This window comes from Pseudorca crassidens, chromosome X (genome assembly GCF_039906515.1).
Source record: "Pseudorca crassidens isolate mPseCra1 chromosome X, mPseCra1.hap1, whole genome shotgun sequence".
Lineage (NCBI taxonomy): Eukaryota > Metazoa > Chordata > Mammalia > Artiodactyla > Delphinidae > Pseudorca > Pseudorca crassidens.
Window position 1 is genome coordinate 13,184,643 of NC_090317.1, and position 22,706 is coordinate 13,207,348.

A 22,706-nucleotide genomic window follows, 5' to 3' on the forward strand; every position below is an offset into this window, starting at 1 on the left:
AACCATTTGGCATGGACCAAACATGCTCGTGGACATTTTGGACCGGACCAGATTTCAAAGACCTTTTGGCATGGACCAGCTGTCTTATAGTCCAAATGTCTTGACGTTTTGGACAGGACCAAATTTCAAGGATCTTTGGTGTGAACCAACTGCCTTATGAACATTTTGGACCGGAGCAAGTGTTTGCCAACCACTACTCAGTATCATTCAATATAAGGACTTAACCATCTCATTATAACTCTTCAGTTTTGAGCTCTTAGACCATAATCAACTCAGGTCTCTGAGTTGCTTTAGTATGGCATCTAGTCTGGTGCCATGCATGATTAATCACTTACTAAATAAGTACCTTTAAAATAATTTTCAGATTTAACTATTTCCTCAGGATAATTTTTGCCTTATAACGATTAAAATAATGATTCTATTAATTATTTTATGTTTTGTTATAAATAGGTAATTGTCAATTAAACATAATTTTACTTTTTATTGGTAAGTCTCACTGTCACTGTTGAAAGCACTTTTTGCTTAAGAAAGCAAATCTAAACTATTCAACTGAACTATACATGTAAGCAAGTAAAAAATACGAAAGTAACAAGTCAGGTGGTTACTTATTCTATAAAAATACTCACCCTATAGAGATTTTTCTTTTTTTAGGTATCAAAGGCAAAGAAGGTCGCCAAGCAGCCAGAAATAGTGATTATTCTGTCCCAAAGTTTAAACATTTAAAGAAACTGCTGTTGGCTCACGGACACCTATATTATGTGAGAATAGCACACCTTGTACAGTATTTCTTCTATAAGGTATGTGATGAAATACTTGTGATTTAACTTATGACTATTTAACCCAGCATTGGCTCAGCTTGGTTGTAGGTATCTTTTCCTGCTTTTTTCATGTTTCTTTTACTGTCTTAGTACTGAAATTTGTGGTCAGCAAAACAGAGGCAGTCTATTTAACGAATCAGAAACCAGAAATTCCTTTTAATGCAAGAGATTTGAGATGAAAATTTTTAAGTCAACTTTCTTAAAGTATAGTTTAAATACAGTACAATGTACCCATTAAATGTTTACAGTTCAATTTTGACAAATGTATGCATCCATGTGGCTACCACCCGAACCAAATATAGACGATTTCTATCACCCCAGAAAGTTTACTTGTGCTCCTTTCCAGTCTTCTCCACCCCTGCACCAAACAACGACTAATCTGATTTACATTACTCTGTGATATATAGTAACGTATATGGCGTATAGCACATAAATTTAGATATAATTTATGCAACATACGCATTAGGTTTGCCTGTTTTAGACATGTACCAGAACTTGATCTCCTGTCCTATGTTCTATTCTATATAGTTTTTAAAAGTTTTTTTCACTTTTTGTTTTGAGATAATTTCATACTTTTTAAAAGTTGCAAAATTAGTGAAATCTCATATACTCTTTGCCCAGCTTTGCCAACTGTTAACACCTTAGATAACACACAACATAGTTACCAAGATCAGTAAATTGATGTTAATTGGCACATTATTAACTAGTCTATATACTGTACTGGAATTTTGCTAATGGTCCCACAGATTTTCTTTTTGTGGTCCATTTCAGGCTCATGCTTGCGTTTAAGGATCATGATCTCCTTAGTCTTCTTTAACCTAGAATAGTTCCTGTCTTTTTTGTCCTAATGATCTTAACATGTTTGAAGAGTGCTGGCCAGTTAGTTTGTAGAATGTCCCTCAATTTGGGTTTGTCTAATGTTTGCCTATCATTAGACTCAGGTTTTGCATTTGGGCACAATTACCACAGAAGCGCTATTGCAACCTGCTGAATGCATCATATCCGGAGGCACATGTTGTCAGTATGTCTCATGATAATGTCAACTTTGATAAGCTGGTTCAGATGGTGTTCTGAGGGTCTCAAGACCCCTCATTTTTGCTCTGTGTAGTTTCACTTGAAAAGAGCATTCTCCTGTTAAAGTAGATATTTTATTCTATGTTGAAATTCATTACTATCATTGTTCATTCTGTTACTCAAATTGTCACAGATTTGGTGCCTGTTTCCTTTCACCATGTCCCCATCATTTTTAAATTTTTATTTTATTGTGATAACCCTTAACATGAGCTCTATGCACTTAACAGATTATTAAGTATATGGTACAGTATTGTTAAGTACAACAGATCTCTAGTACTTACTCGTCTTGCACAACTAAAACTGTATACCCATTGAGTAGCAACTCTCCGTTCCTCCCTCCTCACCCCTTCCCCCTCCCCCGGCCCTAACCTTTTTTGAAGTCTTGTTTATTTTCTGGTACCACATGATGTTCTAGGCTCCTCTTGTATTTTTCTTGCAATTCAATGGCAAGATGCATTCAGACTTTTCTGCAAGGATCACTTATTCCTTTCCATTATTTGCAAATGGTATTTAGAAATCAAGATCTGGGTGCTAGTCGTGCTCATCGCTACTGAGCTGAAGTTGTTGGGCTGAAATTAAAGGTATCTGTATAAACTCAATACTTGAACTCAGTTTATACAGATACCTTTGATTAAATCCGGCAGCACAAGGTTCATTGTAACCTTTCCCTTTTCCATTTAGTAACTCCTTTCTTCAGTGGTGAGAAACCTGGTTCTCATCCTCATAGTGTTTATTTATTTGCTAAGTCCTCAAGTACACTTAAAGTAGTTCCAGAATTGCTACTCATACTCCTGTGAGAAACAAATCTAACTTGAGAAATATATTTGTGAGCACTTGTTTTTGTCTTTAGTCTTAGAGAATGTAGTCAAAACACTGTTTCCAAAGTTACTTTTTTTTTCCTTTTCCACCATTTCAGTGTGGTTATGTTATTTATATAGTTAAGGTTTGTGGGGCCTTGGACTCAGTAACTTAACAGCCCCACGTGGGGATGGATGGTTATTCTCTCTTACCTCCCCTTAGTAGGAGAGCCTGTGAAGATTTGCCATACAGATCTGCCTAGCAATCTGATCCTATTCCAGAAGCTTGGTTTCCCTCTTTAAGATTTTGGCCTGCAATTCAAGCAACTGCCACCAGATGGAAGGAATACTCTGTTAAGAAGAACAAAACAAGCATTAAAATAGCTAATATTTACCAGTGGTCAGTAATTTACATATCCTGGTTCCCAATTTAGGGGATTATTTATGTAGATGCCCTCTGTCTTCATTAGGATCTCTATGCCCATTATCATCTTAGTTACTGACTTAGCAATATTCCTTTTTAAGTGCTGCCTTTTGTCCCAAGATGATTTCTGATACCTTTGACCGTCTTTGGCTGCCTTCCTCTTATCTTGCCATTGCATCTTCAAATTGTTGCCCGCCCCTGGAGTACTGCAGTGACAGGTCTTCCTGCTTTCTATTTCTCCATTCACTCCTCCTTGCATAATTCAGCCAGGTTAATGTTTAGAAAATACCACTTTTCAACTTGTCCTCCAGAAACTCCACTCTCCATTGTCTTAAGAGTTAGTCTGGCTTTTAAGGCACTCCACAGTCTGACCCTGCCCTACCTTATATGTTTAAAATACATATGGCCTTACCTTGGTTCCTGCTATCACCGTATCCTATTCATCTGTAACACCTAGTTCAAAGTCTAACTTCTTTATTCATTCAATCAACAAATATGTTTGAATGTGTTACCATGTGCCAAGCATCGTTTCAGGCGCTTGAGAATTCATAATGGAATAAGACAGGCAAAGTCCCTGTTTTCATGGAACTGTTATTCTAATGGGAGGGTCAGACCTCCCCTTCCCACAAAACACCCCCATAATCCACACCAAGCACTGCCTCTTCCAACCTCAGAACACTTCTTTTATGTACATAAATTATGACTCTAGAAAGGCTACAGACAGTATTTTGCATTCTGCCAGAACTGTTACATACGAATGAGTGTTGCCCTTCCAGGTGCTAACCTTGGGAGCTCCGATACTCTGGTGCTGTAGGACTTATTCAAAATACATGTAGCAGTTTTCTGTAGAAATGTCCTCCAGAGCCTGCAGTATATATTTACCTAAATATCCTCAGCTGCGGCAGTTGTTCATGCTTTAAGGATCCATTGGATTTTTAAAACGGCCTCAAGTCTCCCAGCCTGGTAAATTAGCCAAGTGAGAATGTGTGAGAGAAGGAAAGAGACTGGTTTTTTGACATGGCTCAAAAATGGGCTATTGGGCGTGAGCCATGGCCGCTGAGCCTGTGCGTCTGGAGCCTGTGCTCCGCATCAGGAGAGGCCACAACAGTGAGAGGCTCGTGTACCGCAAAAAAAAAAAAAAAAAAAAAGGGCTATTGGGGACTTCCCTGCTGGTGCAGTGGTTAAGAATATCTGCCTACAAGAGGGAAGAGATATGGGAACATATGTATATGTATAACTGATTCACTTTGTTATAAAGCAGAAACTAACACACCATTGTAAAGCAATTATACCCCAATAAAGATGTTAAAAAAAAAAAAAGAATATCTGCCTAGCAATGCAGGGGACATGGGTTCAAGCCCTGGTCCGGGAAGATCCCACATGTCGTGGAGCAGCTAAGTCCGTGTGCCGCAACTACTGAGCCTGCGCTCCAGAGCCCACAAGCCACAACTACTGAGCCCACGTGCCACAACTACTGAAGCCTGCGCACCCTAGAGCCCGTGCTCCACAACAAGAGAAGCCACTGCAATGAGAAGGCCGTGGACCGCAACAAAGAGTAGCCCCCGCTCACCGTATCTAGAGAAAGCCCGTGCGCAGCAATGAAGACCCAACGCAGCCAAAAATAAATAAATTTATTTATTTAAAAAAATATAGAGCTATTGAAGGTGCTGCCCTAAGAGAAATCCAGAGACACCATGAACAAGTGACAGCAGCGCTGAAATACAGTCACAGCCTATATTGAAGGACAGCACTCATTTGAAAATATTAGTTCTGGTGGTTTTGCCTGAAGATGTTAATTTTAGTATTTATCTTCTTACCTAGTGGCTTTTTCTGCCTTATGAATTCTTAGCTTGTATTTTTTTAGTATGTTTGTTTTTAGTGTTCTCCCAGTTAAATCCCTTAGAAGTAAGAAGTTTTGTTTTTTGTATCACCCACAGCGTCATCTTTACATATAGTAGGTGATCAATAATAACAGTTAATTGTTTGATGAGGCAGTAACAAAGGCAGTAAAGCATTAGTTGATACTTGTTCGTGTCAATATACACTATAATTTCCTGACTACTTATTGGCATTAACTGACTTTTAAATATAGACTTACAGCTTTATGTCAGTCTACTTTGTGATGATTTTGCAAACCCACTTGGCGTTTAAGGTACAGTACCATTAAGTGTTCATATTATATGAGCTCATTTCTTCCCTACAAGAATAGCAAGAGGGTCTCATAAAGTAAGTGAGGTCCTCTTCTGCCTTGGTAGGGCAAAAGTTGGTATTAATATGTATGTAATTATTTGTTTTGAATTGTTTCCTTACAACTCTGGAGTAGAAGTTTATTGCATTGTGACATTAGAAGGACTTAGGACTGCCTGTAGACTATCTGGAGTAGAGTTTCCTGTTTTACTTTAGAAAGTTGATCAAGTGAAAAGCATTAACCCTTTTCTTCATTTTTTTTTTTCCAGAACCTTTGTTTCATTTTGCCACAATTTTTGTACCAGTTCTTCTGTGGATTCTCACAACAGGTTTGTTTCCCTAGGTATTTCTTGTAATGTAGTTTTCTTGTTTGTTTTTTGTTGTTGTTGTTTTTTGTTTAAATTTATTTTATTGAAGTATAGTTGATTTTCAAGGTTGTGTTAGTTTCTGGTGTAGAGCAAGGTGATTCAGCAATACATACATATAATAGTTTTCACAGAAATGTTAGGGTTTTTTTAAAATTATTTTTTATTGTATTTTATTTTAATTTATTTTTTATGTCAATCCCACTCTCCCAATTCATACCACCACCACCACCACCCCCCACCACCACCACCACAACTTTCCCCCCTTGGTGTCCATACGTTAGTTCTCTGCATCTGTGTCTCTATTTCTGCCTTGCAAACTGGTCCATCCGTACCATTTCTCTAGATTCCACATATATGCATTAATATATGATATTTGTTTTTCTCTTTCTGACTTACTTCACTCTGTATGACAGCCTCTAGGTCCATCCACGTCTCTACAAATGACCCAATTTCGTTCCTTTTTATGGCTGAGTAATACTCCATTGTATATATGTACCACATCTTCTTTATCCATTTGTCTGTCGATGGGCATTTACATTGCTTCCATGACCTGATTATTGTAAATAGAGCTGCAATGAACATTGGGGTGCATGTGTCTTTTTGAATTATGGTTTTCTCTGGGTATATGCCCAGTACTGGGATTGCTGGGTTGTATGGTAATTCTATTTTTAGTTTTTTAAGGAACCTCCATACTGTTCTCCATAGTGGCTGTATCAATTTACATTCCCACCAACAGTGCAAGAGGGTTCTCTTTTCTCCACACCCTCTCTAGCATTTGTTGTTTGTAGGTTTTCTGATGATGCCCATTCTAACCGGTATGAGGTGGTACCTGATTATAGTTTTGATTTGCATTTCTCTAATAATTAGTGATGTTGAGCAGCTTTTCAAGTGCTTCTTGGCCATCTGTATGTCTTCTTTGGAGAAATGTCTATTTAGGTCTTCTGCCCATTGTTTGGTTGGGTTGTTTGTTTTTTTAATATTGAGCTGCATGAGCTGTTTATGTATTTTGGAGATTAATCCTTTGTCAGTTGATTCGTTTGGAAATATTTTCTCCCATTCTGAGGGTTGTCTTTTCGTCTTGTTTGTAGTTTCCTTTGCTGTGCAAAAGGTTTTAAGTTTCATTAGGTCCCATTTGTTTATTTGTATTATTATTTCCATTACTCTAGGAGGTGGATCAAAAAAGATCTTGCTGTGATTTACGTCAAAGAGTGTTCTTCCTGTGTTTTCCTCTAATAGTTTTACAATGTCCGGTCTTACATTTAGGTCTTGAATCCATTTTGAGTTTATTTTTGTGTAAGGTGTTAGGGAGTGTTCTAGTTTCATTCTTTTACATGTAACTGTCCAGTTTTCCCAGCACCACTTATTGAAGAGACTGTCTTTTCTCCATTGTATATCCTTGCCTCCTTTTTCATAGATTAGTTGACCATAGGTGCGTGAGTTTATCTCTGGGCTTTCTATCCTGTTCCATTGATCTCTATTTCTGTTTTTGTGCCAGTGCCATATTGTATTGATTACTGTAGCTTTTTTTTATATATAAATTTAATTTAATTTATTTTATTTTTTATTTTATTTTTGGCTGTGTTGGGCCTTCGTTGCTGCGTGCGGGCTTTCTCTGTTGTGGTGAGCGGGGGCTACTCTTTGTTGTGGTGCACAGGCTTCTCATTGTGATGGCTTCTCTTATTGTGGAGCACAGGCTCTAGGCGCACAGGCTTCAGCAGTTGTGGCTCTCAGGCTCTAGAGTGCAGGCTTAGTAGTTGGGGTGGATGGGCTTAGTTGCTCCGCGGCATGTGGGATCTTCCCAGACCAGGCCTCGAACCCATGTTCCCTGCACTGACAGGCAGATTCGTAACCACTGCACCACCAGGGAAGGCCCTGATTACTATAGCTTTGTAGTAGAGTCTGAAGTCAGGGAGTCTGATTCCTCCAGCTCTGTTTTTTTCCGTCAAGACTGCTTTGGCTGTTTGGGGTCTTTTGTGTCTCCATACAAATTTTAAGATTTTTTCTTCCAGTTCTGTAGAAAATGCCACTGGTAATTTGATAGGGATTGCATTGGATCTGTAGATTGCTTTGAGTAGTATAGTCATTTTCACAATGTTGATCCTTCCAATCCAAGAACATGATGTGTCTCTCCATCTGTTTGTGTCGTCTTTGATTTCTTTCAACAGTGTCTTATAGTTTTCTGAGTACAGGTCTTTTACCTCCTTAGGTAGGTTTCCTCCTCAGTATTTTATTCTTTTTGTTGCAATGGTGAATGGGATTGGTTCCTTAATTTCTCTTTGTGATCTTTCATTTTTAGTGTATAGGAATGCAAGAGATTTCTGTGCATCAACTTTGTATCCTGCAACTTTATGAAATTCATTGATTAGCTCTAGTAGTTTTCTGGTAGCATCTTTAGGATTCTCTATGTATAGTATCATGTCATCTGCAAACAGTGACAGTTTTACTTCTTTTCCAACTTGTATTCCTTTTTTTTCTTTTTCTTCTCTGATTGCCGTGGCTAGGACTTCCAAAACTATGTTGAATAATAGTGGCGAGAGTGGACATCCTTGTCTTGTTCCTGATCTTAGAGGAAATGCTTTCGGTTTTTCACCATTGAGAATGATGTTTGCTGTGTTTGTCATATATGGCCTTTATTATGTTGAGGTAGGTTCCCTCTGTTTCCACTTTGTGGAGAGTTTTTATCATAAATGGGTGTTGAATTTTCTCAAAAGCTTTTTCTGCATCTGTTGAGATGATCATATGGTTTTTATTCTTCAGTTTGTTAATATGGTGTATCACACTGATTGGTTTGCATGTACTGAAGAATCCTTGCATCCCTGGGATAAATCCCACTTGTTCATGATGTATGATCCTTTTAATGTGTTGTTGGATTCTGTTTGCTAGTATTTTGTTGAGGATTTCTGCATCTGTATTCATCAGTGATATTGGTCTGTAATTTTCTTGTTTTGTAGTATTTTTGTCTGGTTTTGGTATCAGGGTGATGGTGGCCTCATAGAACGAGTTTGGGAGTGTTCCCTCCTCTTCAATTTTTTGGAAGAGTTTGAGAAGGATGGGTGTTAGCTCTTCTCTAAATATTTGATAGAATTCACCTGTGAAGCCATCTGGTCCTGGACTTTTGTTTGTTGGAAGATGTTTAATCACAGTTTCAATTTCATTACTTGTGATTGGTCTGCTCATATTTTCTGTTTCTCACTGCTTCACTCTTGGAAGGTTATGCCGTTCTAAGAATTTGTCCATTTCTTCCAGGTTGTCCATTTTATTGGCATAGAGCTGCTTGTAGTAGTCTCTCATGATGCTTTGTATTTCTGCAGTGTCTGCTGTAACTTCTCCTTTTTCATTTCTAATTTTATTGACTTGAGTCCTCTCCCTCTTTTTCTTGATGAGTCTGGCTAAAGGTTTATCAATTTTGTTTATCTTCTCAAAGAACCCACTTTCAGTTTTATTGCTCTTTGCTATTGTTTTCTTTGTTTCTATTTCATTTATTTCTGCTGTGATCTTTATGATTTCTTTACTTCTACTAACTTTGGGTTTTGTTTGTTCTTCTTTCTCTAGTCCTTTTAGGTGTAGGGTTAGATTGTTCATTTGAGATTTTTCTTGTTTCTTGAGGTAGGATCTTACTGCTATAAACTTCCCTCTTGGAACTGCTTTTGCTGCATCCCATAAGTTTTGGATCGTCGTGTTTTCATTGTCATTTGTCTCTAGGTATTTTTTGATTCCCTCTTTGATTTCTCCAGTGCTCTCTTGGTTATTTAGTAACGTATTGTTTAGCCTCCATGTGTTTGTGTTTTTTACGTTTTTTTCACTGTAATTGATTTCTAATCTCATAGTGTTGTGGTCAGAAAAGATACTTGATATGATTTCAGTTTCCTTAAATTTACCAAGACTTGATTTGTGACCAAGATGTGATCTGTCCTGGAGAATGTTCCGTGTGCACTTGAGAAGAAAGTGTAATCTGCTGTTTTTGGATGGAATGTCCTATAAATATTAATTAAATCTATCAGGTCTCTTGTGTCATTTAAAGGTTGTGTTTCCTTATTAATTTTCTGTCTTTTGATTTCCATTTGCATGGAATACCTTTTCCCATCCCTTCACTTTCAGTCTGTATGTGTCCCTAGGTCTGAACTGGGTCTCTTGTAGACACCATATATATGGGTCTTGTTTTTGTATCCATTCCGCAAGCCTGTGTCTTTTGGTTGGAGCATTTAATCCATTCACATTTAAGGTAATTATCGATATGTATGTTCCTATTACCATTTCCTTAATTGTTATGGGTTTGTTTTTGTAGGTCCTTTTCTTCTCTTGTGTTTCCCACTTAGAGAAGTTCCTTTAGCATTTGTTGTAGAACTGGTTTGGTGGTGCTGAATTCTCCTAGCTTTTGCTTGTCTGTAAAGCTTTTGATTTCTCCATCAAATCTGAATGAGATCCTTGCCAGGTAGAGTAATCTTGGCTGTAGGTTCTTCCCTTTCATCACTTCAAATATATCGTGCCACTCCCTTCTGGCTTGTAGAGTTTCTGCTGAGAAATCAGCTGTTAACCTTATAGGAGTTCCCTTGTATGTTATTTGTCATTTTTCCCTTGTTGCTTTCAATAATTTTTCTTTGTCTTTAATTTTTGTCAGTTTCATTACTGTGTGTCTCGGTGTGTTTCTCCTTGGGTTTATCCTGCTGGGACTCTCTGCACTTCCTGGACTTGGGTGGCGATTTCCTTTCCCATGTTAGGGAAGTTTTTGACTATAATCGCTTCAAATATCTTCTTGGGTCCTTTCTCTCTCTCTTCTCCTTCTGGGACACCTATAATGCGAATGTTGTTGCGTTTAATGTTGTCCCAGAGGTCTCTTAGGCTGTCTTCATGTCTTTTCATTCTTTTCTCTTTATTCTGTTCTGCAGCATTGAATTCCACCATTCTGTCTTCCAGGTCACTTATCCGTTCTTCTGCCTCAGTTATTCTGCTGTTGATTCCTTCTAGTGTATTTTTCTTTTCAATTATTGTATTGTTCATCTCTGTTTCTTTGTTCTTTAATTCTTCTAGGTGTTTGTTCTTTAATTCTTCTAGGTCTTTTTTAAAGATTTCTTGCATCTTCTCAATCTTTGCCTCCATTCTTTTTCCGAGGTCTTGGATTATCTTCACTATCAGTATTCTGAATTCTTTTTCTGTAAGGTTGCCTATCTCCACTTCATTTAGTTGTTTTTCTGGGGGTTTATCTTGTTCCTTTATCTGGTACATAGTCCTCTGCCTTTTCATTTTGTCTGTCTTTCTGTGAATGTGGTTTTAATTCCACAGCCTGCAGAAATGTAGTTCTTCTAGCTTCTGCTGTCTGCCATCTGGTGGATGAGGCTATCTAAGAGGCTTGTGCAAGCTTCCTGATGGGAGGGACTGGTGGTGGGTAGAGCTGGGTGTTGTTCTGGTGGGCAGAGCTCAGTAAAACTTTAATCTGCTTGTCTGCTGATGGGTGGGGCTGTGTTCCCTCCCTGTTTGGTTGTTTAGCCTGGGGCGACCCAGCACTGGATCCTACCAGGCTCTTTGCTCTTTGGTGGGGCTAATGGCGGACTCTGGGAAGGCTCACACCAAGGAGTGCTTCCCAGAACTTCTGCTGCCAGTGTCCCACGGTGAGCCACAGCTGTGATTCCAGTGCTCTTGCAAGAGGGAGTGAGCACGCGTCCTTCCAGTTCGCCATCTTGAACCAATCTCTGTAATGTAGTTTATATTTGCTATTAATTACCTTTTATGTATTGGATTGTAGAAATTAGAGAGGTATGCCCAACGTAAAAGGATTTTTTTTTTCTTAGTTCAACAGTTGATCTGCTTGGCCTGGTTTTTGACAATAGCAAAATTTTATATCTGTGCTTTAGTAATGGTCTTATTGTTATTTTCTTTTTGAAAGTTATTTGGTACGTCCTGTTGGAATTGAGATCCTTTAAAAAGTATTTTTTATTTTTGTTAGTGTACACAATGTTTTCCAATAATCCTAAAATATTATAGTTTATTATTTCATCAAATAAAATCTCATACCTTTGCATTTTCTCAGGTTGATTCTCTAGAAAAACATTGATGTTTAAGCTAGCAAAGAAGCTGTGATTCCTGGATAATGCCTTGGATTAGTTAAGCAATTCTACACTTTTAGCCCTCTGTAGTTTTCTGAACATTTTTCACATATAGAATATGCTATATGTTAACTTGATACATAAGTGGGGGATGGGCAGGCATATTTGTAGGTTTGTTTTAACAGCTGAACTGTATTTTGCATTGCTTCTAGTGGAAGTATAGCTATGTAAAGGAGCTATAATGCTCAACGACTCAGAAATTTTGTACTTAATCTATGAGCAATTCAGTGATTTTTACCAAGCTGAGCTGCTGGTAACATCATCACAGCTATTAGAGACTGATTTTCTCAGTTTCAAGGCATGTTCCATTCCTCATGATAGGAAGTGATTTTTTCCTAATTTCTTGGCAGTATTTTTAAGAGAATGTATTCTTCTCAATGGGAAGCGACTCTATTTATTTGTTTGTTTGTTTGGCTGCACCGGGTCTTAGTTGTGGCATGCAGGATCTTTAGTTGCAGCATGTGAACTCTTAGTTGCGGCATGTGGGATCTAGTTCCCTGACCAGGGATCAAACCCGGGCCCCCTGCATTGGGAGCATGGAGTCTTAGCCACTGGACCACCAGGGAAGTCCCTGCTTTCTTTCTCTTGAACTTGCTTCTTTGCCATTTGGTATGCTGTCTCTTATATCAGTGCCATGTCATCAGCCCCATGATGCCAGTTAAGCCGATCACTTTATGAATTAATCATCTACCAGCTGTAGAAAGTACCATCAGCCTTCTTGTATTCAAAGCTAGCAGTATTGGTAACAGAGAGTTTTATAAACTCTGATGAATCTACTTTTCTTGAACGTTCAGATTACTGTTGATCAAAATGTTTGTAATTCCTCACTTCCTTGGAAGATGAATGCAAGTTTAAAGGGACATTTTCAAATTTTGTAGCAAAGTGATAAAGGGAAGTTGGCTTTTTAAACCATGTTTACTAAGCACAAGTTGTGTGAAGAAAGAAAGGACTTATTCCCTATAAAACCCTGGGCTGTTGGGGGTTTGGGAGTCTGCTTAGGTTCCCATAGGACTTGATGCTTGCCTTTGTCAGTTGCTCAACGGGTACATTCATTCATCTAACAAATACTTCTTGAGTGCCTACTGTGTGCCAGGCTAAGTGCCGGGGATATAACAGTGATCAAAACTCTTTACCGCATGGAGCTTGTGGGTACAGTGAGTGATAGGGGGAGAGACAGACAGCAATCAGACAAACACATTATGTTGGGTACTGATATATGCTCTGAAGGAGAACAAAAAGCATAATAAATGGATAGAATGTGGCTGGGGAAGAGAGCTGCTGTTTTAGACAAACTGACCTGGAAAGTTCTCTCTGATGAGGTGACATTTGGGCAGAGATCTAGAGGAGATGAGGGAAAGAACTAGGCAGACATCTTAGAAAAAGTGTACCACGTAAAAGGAAGGTCTCTCTGAGGTAGTGATGTATTGTACATATCTTTAGTTTTCACTTTGGCCTTGTGCTGAATGTAGAGACCTTTATTGCAAATATTTGTGGAATACATACAGGTAGTCAGCCTTTTTCACTTCAGGTCTACTTCAGGTGTTCTCTGCAACCCTGGTACTTGGAGAGTGAGCTATGGAGAATGTAGAAATGGGACCAGGATGCAGATTATTTAAGCAAAAAGCAACTCTTTGTTTACCAAAGCCTAGGTTAGTAGTGGACTTTCTTCTGCATGAAAAGATACCCTTATAACAGGTATAACAAGAAACAGTATTATCAACTAAACCTGTTTTGTTTTGTTGTTATAAATTTATTTTATTTTTGGCTGCATTGGGTCTTCATTGCTATGTGCGGGCTTTCTCTAGTTGCCACAAGCGGGGGCTACTCTACTGCGGTGTGCGGCCTTCTCATTGCAGTGGCTTCTCTTGTTGTGGAGCACGGGCTCTAGGCGTGTGGGCTTCAGTAGTTGTGGCTTGCAGGCTCAGTAGTTGTGGCTTGCAGGCTCTAGAGCACAGGCTCAGTAGTTGTGGCGCACGGGCTTAGTTGCTCCACAGCACGTGGGATCTTCCCGGACCAGGGCTCGAACCTGTGTCCCCTGCATTGGCAGACGGATTCTTAACCACTGGGCCACCAGGGAAGTCCAGTTTGTGTCACATTTAAATGCATTTTATTAATCAAAAAACATTTTATATATGTGAAAAATACATGTGAATATGGGATATTATTTATTCAGGTCACAGATGATGGTTGCATGACAACATCTAGCACTGTGTAGAAAATACTGAACTCAATAAGTACTAGCATCAAAACAAGATTCATTATAAAAACCTTAATATTTTTTTCAATAAAGGAATATTTACAATATCAGATCAGTCCTTTACAACTATGTTTTAGCTTCCAGTCTCTAGTCATTCATTCATCCAATATTTATTGAATGCTTTCTGCATGCCAAGTTCTGTTCTAGGAGTTCCAGATTGTCAAAGCCAGTAAAACACTTGTAGTTGATCACATTAGGTTCATTACTCAATGCAACAAGAAAGAGTGTACACCATGAGGAACAGTAGGGCCTCTTAGGAAGCGAGTGTTAGAAAAGTCTTGTAAGATTTGTGGAAGGGTTTAAGGAGTAGGGCCTTGCTGGGTGCTGTTAGCAGATGGGGGTAATTTTATGAGTAAGCATGTTAGTAAATCTTATCCAGGAAGCCAACATGTCATTGGTCAAGAGGCAATAGTCACCCAAATCAGCCAGAATGTAGACGTTGGTCATTATTGTGATTTGGACAATATTTATATTCTGTCTGTGTTCAAATGTGATTACAGAGTGTTTTTGTCTCGATATATCGAGGTCACACAGTGGCCTTGTGTGATGTTGCTGTTCTGCGAAATTGTTCATGTTCTACAGAGTGCCGGTGCGTAGCTGTGAGTGCTGGGCCAGCTCTTGAATGTCAGGGGCTGCTTTGCTTTTTCTCAAGCTATAGCTATCAATAAATAAATAAAAATCCCTGCCCACACAGAGCTTAAATTCTAGTGTGAAGAGAGAGACAGTAAACATAATAAATTTATCATGTAAGTTAAAAGGTGATTAGTACTGTGGGGACGTGCACAGGATTGGGGGGAATGTGTTCAAGAGAGAGGAAGTGGCAAGGTAAATCAAGGTTGGTCTCACTGAGAAGGTAACAGACAGGTAAGAAGCTGGATCGAGGAGTAGGACTTTATATCCCCACCATTGTAGGAGCTTCTTTACTTTCAGAGATAAAGGAATCGACTGGAGAGTTTGAACAAAACAATGATTTGATTTGACTTATTTTCCAGTAGAGCTACTTGGGCCATTGTGTTGAGACTAGACTGCAGGTCAAGGGGAGAAGAAGCCGGGAGACCAATTAAAGGCTTGCAGAGTGGTCACAGTGGAGGGGCTAAGAAGTGATGTGGTTCTGAATGTATCTGAAAGTGGAGCTAGTAAACGGTGCTTAATAGATTGGATGTGGCTTGTGAAAAAGAGAAGAGTGAAGGATGAATCCAAGATTTCGGTTCTGGTTGATCAAAACGATTTTGTTGCCCTTTCCTGAGATGAGGAAGACTTCAGGAGGAGCAGGTTTGAGGTGAGGGCAGGTCAGGAATTCAGTCTTGGATGTAAGTTTGAAATATGCTAGACACCCAGGAGGCGATATCAAGTGGGCAGTTGGATATATGGGACAGGTTTAGGCTAGATATGGGAATTTTCAGTGAATGGGTTATATTAAAACCACAAGACTAAATGAGATCACCTAGAGAGCGAGCATAAATAAAGTTCCAAACACCGAGTGCTGGAACACTCCAACACAGAGGGCTCAGGGAGAAGATGAGCCTGAGAAGGAATGGCGAGTGAGGTAGGAAGAGAATCACTCATTTCAAAAGATTTCTTGAGTACCAGGCACCAGCGTAGATACTGGGGTTGCAAACATTGTGGGGCCACTCACTGAGGTAGGGGACATGGGAGGAAGCAGATTTAAAGGGAAGGTTAATGAGTTTGGTTTTAGACATTTTGAATTGCAGGTTGTCCTGTGGGACAACCAGCAGGAAGTTGGAAATTTTGGTCTGGAGCCTAGGGAATTCAGGACCAGAAAGGGTCATGACCATGTGAATATATTTAGCTTTTATTTTTTTGAATATTTATTTAATCCTTAGTAAATGGCCACATTCAATATCATAAATATACTCTGGAGAAGGTGATAGTGATATTTAAAACCATGTAAAATATTAACCCAAAAAACTGTGACACAGGCTGGCCACTGCTTATATTTAGTTTCCCTAAGGGGTTCCTGTCTTATACTTAATTGGTCTTCATTTGCTGAAAATCTTTTGAAAAGTTCTTAGTTAATATCCATTAGAAATAGAGCTTATCAGCCACATAGCACAGGGAGATCAGCTCGCTGTGTTAGACCTGCGCGGTCTCCTAGGAGTTTCGACTCGCCCAGGAAACAACAAGAGTCGGAAGCCGATGCAAAACGCAAGAGGTTTATTGAAGGCCGGTGCACCGGGGTTCCTTGGTCCTCACGTAGGAGGTCGAAGAAGGAACCCTTTTGGGCGCGAATATGTCAGTTTTATAGGTTCCCACTTCCCCGTATGTAAATTATAGATTTGGTTGTGTTCTCCTGCTGATTGGTCCCGGCTTAGGCTCGGACCAGAGAGGGAACTTGTCCCCAGCTGCCTGATTGGTCTTTGACAGACACCTTTTTTACATTTTGTTATCTCCCCTCCTTCTCGGAAGGGGGCCGGACATCCTGGAAATTCACCCATTGTCTAAGAAGCCCCTATTGTCTGGAGAGTTCTTAATCATTAGCTGGAACAATGTCCCTCGAGTCCCACATTCCCCCCTTTTTCTTGTGACTATTGATTCCAATCATGGAATCTCAACCTTCTGTTCGTAAACTTTGGTACTGTTGTCTTAACATTAGAACTTGTACAGTACTGATACGTTCTCTAATAAATGCTATCAAGCGATTTAGAACACATGGTCCAAAAGTTAAAATCAACAATAAAACAATAAGAGGTCCCAACAGAGTAGAGATTAAGGTGGTAAACCAGGGGGACTTATCAAACCATGATTGAAACCATCCTTTTTCGTTCTCTCTCTCCCTTTGCCTTTTATCTAAGCGTTCCCTTAGTTTATCCATGGTTTTGGTAATGGTTCCTGAATGATCAATATAAAAGCAACATTCTTCTTTTAGAGCGGCGCATAATCCCCCTTCCTTAAGAAACAGCAAATCTAGGCTGCAACACCATTTCTGAAAGTGAGGTGAGTGATTCCTTTAGTTGAGTTATGGAACTTTCTAATGCTCGAAGGTCGATGTCTACAGCCTGTCTTAAACTTGCATAATACTGGGGTTGTTGTATGAGGGCTGTGGTTCCTGTTCCTATCCCGGCAGATATTCCTAGTCCTAGAAGGACAGCCAATGTGAGGGTTACAGGTTCTCTTTTGTTTTTTGTTTTTCCTACATATTCATCTAAAAAGGATGAGTCTGAATGGTAGATAAGTCTAGGGACTAATTGCACTAACACACAAAAGTCAGCTGAAGTATTAAGAACCTCTAAAGAGACATAAGGGGTGAGCCCCGTGTTACATGTCCACCATCCATCTTGAGGAGGTACAAGATATCCTGAGCCTGAAGGGAGGCTAAAATCATGACAAAGGTGTCTATGGGACTGGGGAGGTGTTCCTATACAAGTACCATTTCCAAAAACCGAGGACAGGGTTAATTTACTGTTCCCTTCTTGCTTCCATCGACATTGGTCTGAGGAGGTAGAATTAGTATAGTTGGAGCTATATCCTATAGCATCATAATAAGGGGGAGGGGCAGCATAGCAAAGCCAACATGATTTTGTAGCCTCTGGGTTTGTAGCATTGAGAACCGTAAAGGCTGCCTGCACCAAAGAAAGCATCCTATCCTGAGGAGTCCCAGGCTTAACTGTGGGTTCTTTGGATCCAGAGGTTTCATTAGCCTCATTCTTTGTTGACGTAGTTGAAGGGGCCGGGGGAAGCAAAGGGGGGCCAAGTATGGGATTTGGGCCTATTGATATAGGAGCAGGAGTCTCAATCTTTAGCTTAAGGGTCATTAATATTCCTAAATCATATCCCCTCATGTAAAATCTAACGCCCCAAGAATGACCATTTATCCATTTTTTATCTCTTTTTCCGGAATTACTAAAGGAAATTTTAAGGGGATGACACCATCCTGAACATTTACTCCGGTGTCCGGTATCCTCATTATGAGAATAATTAGCCGTTACAGTAATAAAATCCCAAGTTGAGGTGGGTTTCCAATTAGTATCCCCGGTAGTTTCACATCCCCAGCTTTTGCAATAAAAGTTTTCAGTTCCACCACATTTATAATTCAGAGATCGAGGGCGGTGGAACCCGGGGCATACGTAGAAAGTGAGGATACCAAGCATCATTCTTTTGCCCGCATTTTTGCAACCCGGCCCAAACCAATCAGCTTCCGAAACTTTGGAAGGGGCAGTGTTCATATCATGAGAATCTTCTGTACCCCAATAAGGTGCTCCTATTGCCAATTTACAAACATCAGGAAAAAGATCTGGCCACCAGGTCCAGGGGGGTGCAGTATGACTAATGGACCAGGTTACATCTCCAGTCTGAGAAATTACCTGCCAAGTTAAACGTTGGGGGAGGTGAGGGCTAAAATCACTTACAGTCAGTAAAGGTAGTAAAACCAAAATTATAAGTCTTAGGTTCGTAGAAGCTTGAGTTTGAGCGGGTTGTCAGTCCTTTGGGCCCGCCATCCTGATGATGTCGTCGTTGGTGCAGCCTCCACATGTGAAGCATGGATCCAGGCAGCGATGCCGTCCACTTTTATGGCCGTTGGGGTGGTGAGGAGGACGGTGTATGGTCCTTTCCATCGAGGTTCCAACGTCTGGGTTCGATGCCGACGGACGTATACGGAGTCTCCGACTTGGAAAGGATGAGTTTCTCCCGGTGTTCCCAGTTGGTAGGCCTCGGCGAGTTGGGACCATATTTCTTTCTGGACCAATTGGAGTCCCAGTAGCCTAGCATATAAGTCAGTGTTATTTTGACAATCAGGTTTTATTTATTTTCCTAAAGTGAGGAGGGGAGGCGGGGCACCATATAATATTTCAAAAGGAGTAAGATGGTATCGGGAACGTGTATTTCTAACCCGGAATAGGGCCAAAGGAAGGAGCACCATCCAATCGGTACCGCCAGTCTCCAAGGACAATTTAGTTAGGGTCTCTTTTAGAGTCCTATTCATTCTTTCTACCTGACCTGAACTTTGGGGTCTATAGGCACAATGTAATTTCCAATCAGTCCCCAAATATCTGGCCACATCCTGACTTACCTGGGCGACGAAGGCTGGACCATTATCAGACCCTATTACCTTTGGTGCTCCAAATCGAGGAAAAATTTCTTCTAAAATCTTCTTGGCTACTACAGCAGCTGTTTCTTTCTTTGTTGGGAAAGCCTCTATTCATCCTGAAAAAGTGTCTACAAAAACTAAAAGGTATTTATTACCGTACCTTCCAGGACGCACTTCGGTAAAGTCCACCTCCCAGTAAGTTCCTGGGCGGTTCCCCCTGAGTCTCTTTCCAGTTTCAAATTTCCCTTTGTGAGTATTTACCTGTTGACATGGGACGCATTCCTGCACAATTTGTCCAGCTAATTTTGTCATTCCAGGGGTTTCGTACCCGGCTTTTTGTAACAAGGCTACCATCTTTTTAGTCCCCAAATGTGTCCATCTGTGCATCTGTTGTAACATGGATTCTGCTTGCTGAGGGGACAAAGTTCCTTTTGTTGTGGCCGGGATGATTTCTTCATCGCGGCCTGGTTTTTCAGGAACTTTATCTGACAGTCCTAAAATGACTTCTCCCGATGCTATTTCTCAGGCCACTTGGTCAGCCATATTATTTCCCCTAATTATTGGGGTATTTCCTTTTTGATGTCCAGGGCAGTGGATGATACTGACTTTAGTAGGAAGCATGAGTGCAGTCAACAAAGCCACGATTTCGTCTTTGTTTTTAATTTCTTTGCCACCTGAAGTTAGTAGCCCTCTCTGTTGGTAAATGGCACCGTGGATATGAGCGGTAGCAAACGCATATCTACTGTCTGTGTAGATGTTTACTTTTTTATTCTCTGCCATCTCTAATGCCCTCGTCAGGGCAATTAATTCAGCTCGTTGGGCTGAGGTCCCTTGTGGTAGCGCCGCTGCCCATATGACTTGTTTTCCGTCTACTATGGCTGCCCCAGTTCGACGCTTACCTTCCTCCAGGAAACTGCTCCCATCCGTGAACCAGGTGAAATCAGCATCAGGGAGGGGCAGGTCCATCAGATCTGGCCTACTGCCGTGTGCTGCGGCTAGTACTTCCTGACAATCATGTATGATGGTGGAGCCTTCCAAGTCAGGATCAGGTAGCAAGGTGGCTGGATTGAGTCCTGTGGCTGGAGCAAACTTGATGCGATCTGAGTTTAGCAACAGGGTTTGGTAATGAGTCATCCTGGCATTAGTTAGCCACCTATCCGGTGGTTGACGGACTACATTTTCCAGGGCATGAGGAGCTGTTATCGTTAGATTTTGTCCTAAAGTTAGTTTGTCAGCATCTTTGACTAGAACGGCCACTGCAGCGATTATCTTTAAACAGGTGGGCCATCCTGATGCCACAGGGTCCAATTTTTTTGACAAATAAGCAACTGGGCGATTCCAGGGACCCAATTTCTGAGTCAATACTCCTTTTGCAATGCCCTTATTTTCGGCCACATATAAATGAAAAGGTTTGGTTACATCTGGCAGTCCTAGGGCTGGAGCTGAAAGTAAAGCTCGTTTGATTTGGTCAAAAGCCCGTTGTTCCTTATCGCCCCAAACGAAAGGAGTGCTGTTTTTGGTTAGGGGGTACAATGGGGCTGCCAGCTCAGCAAACCCTGGAATCCATAGTCTACAGAATCCGGCCGTCCCCAAAAATTCTCTAACCTGCCTGGCGTTTTTGGGAGCCGGAATTTGGGCCACCGTATCCTTTCTGCTCTCCGTGAGCCATCTTTGCCCCCCTTTTAATAGATACCCCAGGTAACTGACCTGTTGTTGGCATATTTGTGCTTTCTTGGCTGAGGCTCTATATCCCAGGGTTCCAAGTTCCGTTAACAGTTTTTCAGTACCCTTGATACAATCTTCTTGGGTCTCAGCAGCTAATAAAATATCATCAACGTATTGGAGTAATGTTACCTGGGGATTTGATTCTCTATATAATGCCAAATCCTGATGGAGGGCTTCATCAAAGATGGTCGGGGAGTTCTTAAATCCCTGAGGTAGCCGTGTCCATGTCAGCTGACCAGACATTCCCGATGTTGGATCTTTCCATTCGAAGGCAAAGTAGGGTTGGCTCAGGGGAGAGAGTCTTAAACAGAAAAAAGCATCTTTAAGGTCCAAAACAGTATACCACGTATATTGAGGTGGAAGAGTGCTCAGGAGGTTGTAAGGGTTTGGAACTGTGGGGTGGAGGTCTGCCACCCGTTTGTTTACCTCTCGTAGATCCTGCACCGGCCGATAATCATTTGTTCCTGGTTTCTTTACCGGCAGGAGAGGGGTGTTCCATGCTGACTGACATCTTATTAAGATGCCCAAGTCTAGTAGCCTCTGTATATGGGGACGGATACCGTCTTTGGCTTCTCTACTCATGGGGTATTGACGGACCGTTATTGGGGTGGCAGTTGCCTTGAGTTCCACTAGCACCGGGGGCCGATTTTTGGCCATCCCCATTCCGGCAGTTTCTGCCCAGGCTTGAGGGAACCGAGTTACCCAATCAGTAACATTAACTCGTGAGGATGAAGGCTGCTCGTATAATTTATATTCATCTTCTAATTTCATAGTCAATATTTGAAGTAACCTTCCTTTATTATCAGTTATGGTGGGACCTTCTGGCTGAAAGTGGATTTGAGCCCCTACTTTGGAGAGTAAATCTCTTCCCAGCAAAGGATAGGGGCATTCCGGAATAATCAAAAATGAATGGGTTACTCGTCCAATCCCAAGATCTACTGTCCTTCGTGTGGTCCATGAATATTGTTTATTCCCAGTGGCTCCTTGTACCCATGACCTTTTAGCTGAGATAGGACCTTTTGAGTGGAGAAGGACGGAGTGCTGGGCTCCGGTATCTACCAAAAATTGAACAGGTTCCCCCTCCACTTTAAGAGTTACCCGGGGCTCGGGGAGAGGGTTCGAGCCCTGACTTTCCTAGTCTTCTTTCAATGTTAAGATTTTGTTTTTGGTTGGCCTTCCTCCATTCTTTTTCTTAGGGCATTCTCTCGCCCAATGTCCTTTTTCTTTACAGTAGGCACATTGGTCCTTGTCTAATGGCCGCCTTCTGTCTGCCGTTCGCCCTTCCTGCCTATTTCTATCCCCTATATTTCTTCCTCCAACCACAGTGGCCAGTATCTTACTTAAATTCCTCTCCTGTTTCTTATCCCGTCTTATTTCATGGGCTTCCTGCTCTTTCTGCTTTCTTTCTTCCTTCTCTTCCTCTGTTTCTCTTTTGTTATATACTTTATCTGCCTCTTTTACTAACTCCTGAAGCGAAAATCCCTGCAAGCCATCTAGCCTCTGTAATTTCTTCTTAATATCAGGGGCCGCTTGATCTATGAAAGCCATTGCTATAGTAGCCCTGTCCCTCCGAAGTTGGATCATAAGGGGTAAAGCGTCTAAAGGCTTCCATTAAACGTTCCAGGAACACAGTTGGCGATTCCTGGGGCCCCTGAGTTACTTCCCTTACCTTAGCCAAATTAGTGGGCCGTCTGGCCGCTCCATGGAGACCCGCCACCAGAGCCTGGCGATACATTTTCAGGCGCTCCCTACCTTCCGGGGCATTGAAATCCCAGTTTGGCCTGACGAGTGGGAAACCAGCATCAATCTCGTTAGGCAGCTGGGTAGGTTGCCCATTGGCGCCTAATACATTTTTTTTCTGGCTTCTAAAAGAACCCGTTGCCTCTCCTCAGTCGTTAGGAGAGTCTG

General features: G+C 41.0%; 1 protein-coding gene across 5 annotated transcripts in view; it reads left to right on the plus strand.

Annotated features, from left to right (window-relative positions):
• Positions 1-22,706, plus strand: part of ATP11C (ATPase phospholipid transporting 11C) — a 176,561-nt gene that overhangs the window by 127,182 nt on the left and 26,673 nt on the right. For all 5 annotated transcript variants that reach the window (XM_067724140.1, XM_067724141.1, XM_067724138.1 and 2 more), the window contains exons 22-23: positions 652-797; positions 5,570-5,629. In XM_067724140.1, the coding sequence (XP_067580241.1) occupies positions 652-797; positions 5,570-5,629 (206 nt within the window). The remainder of the gene's footprint in view (positions 1-651; positions 798-5,569; positions 5,630-22,706) is intronic.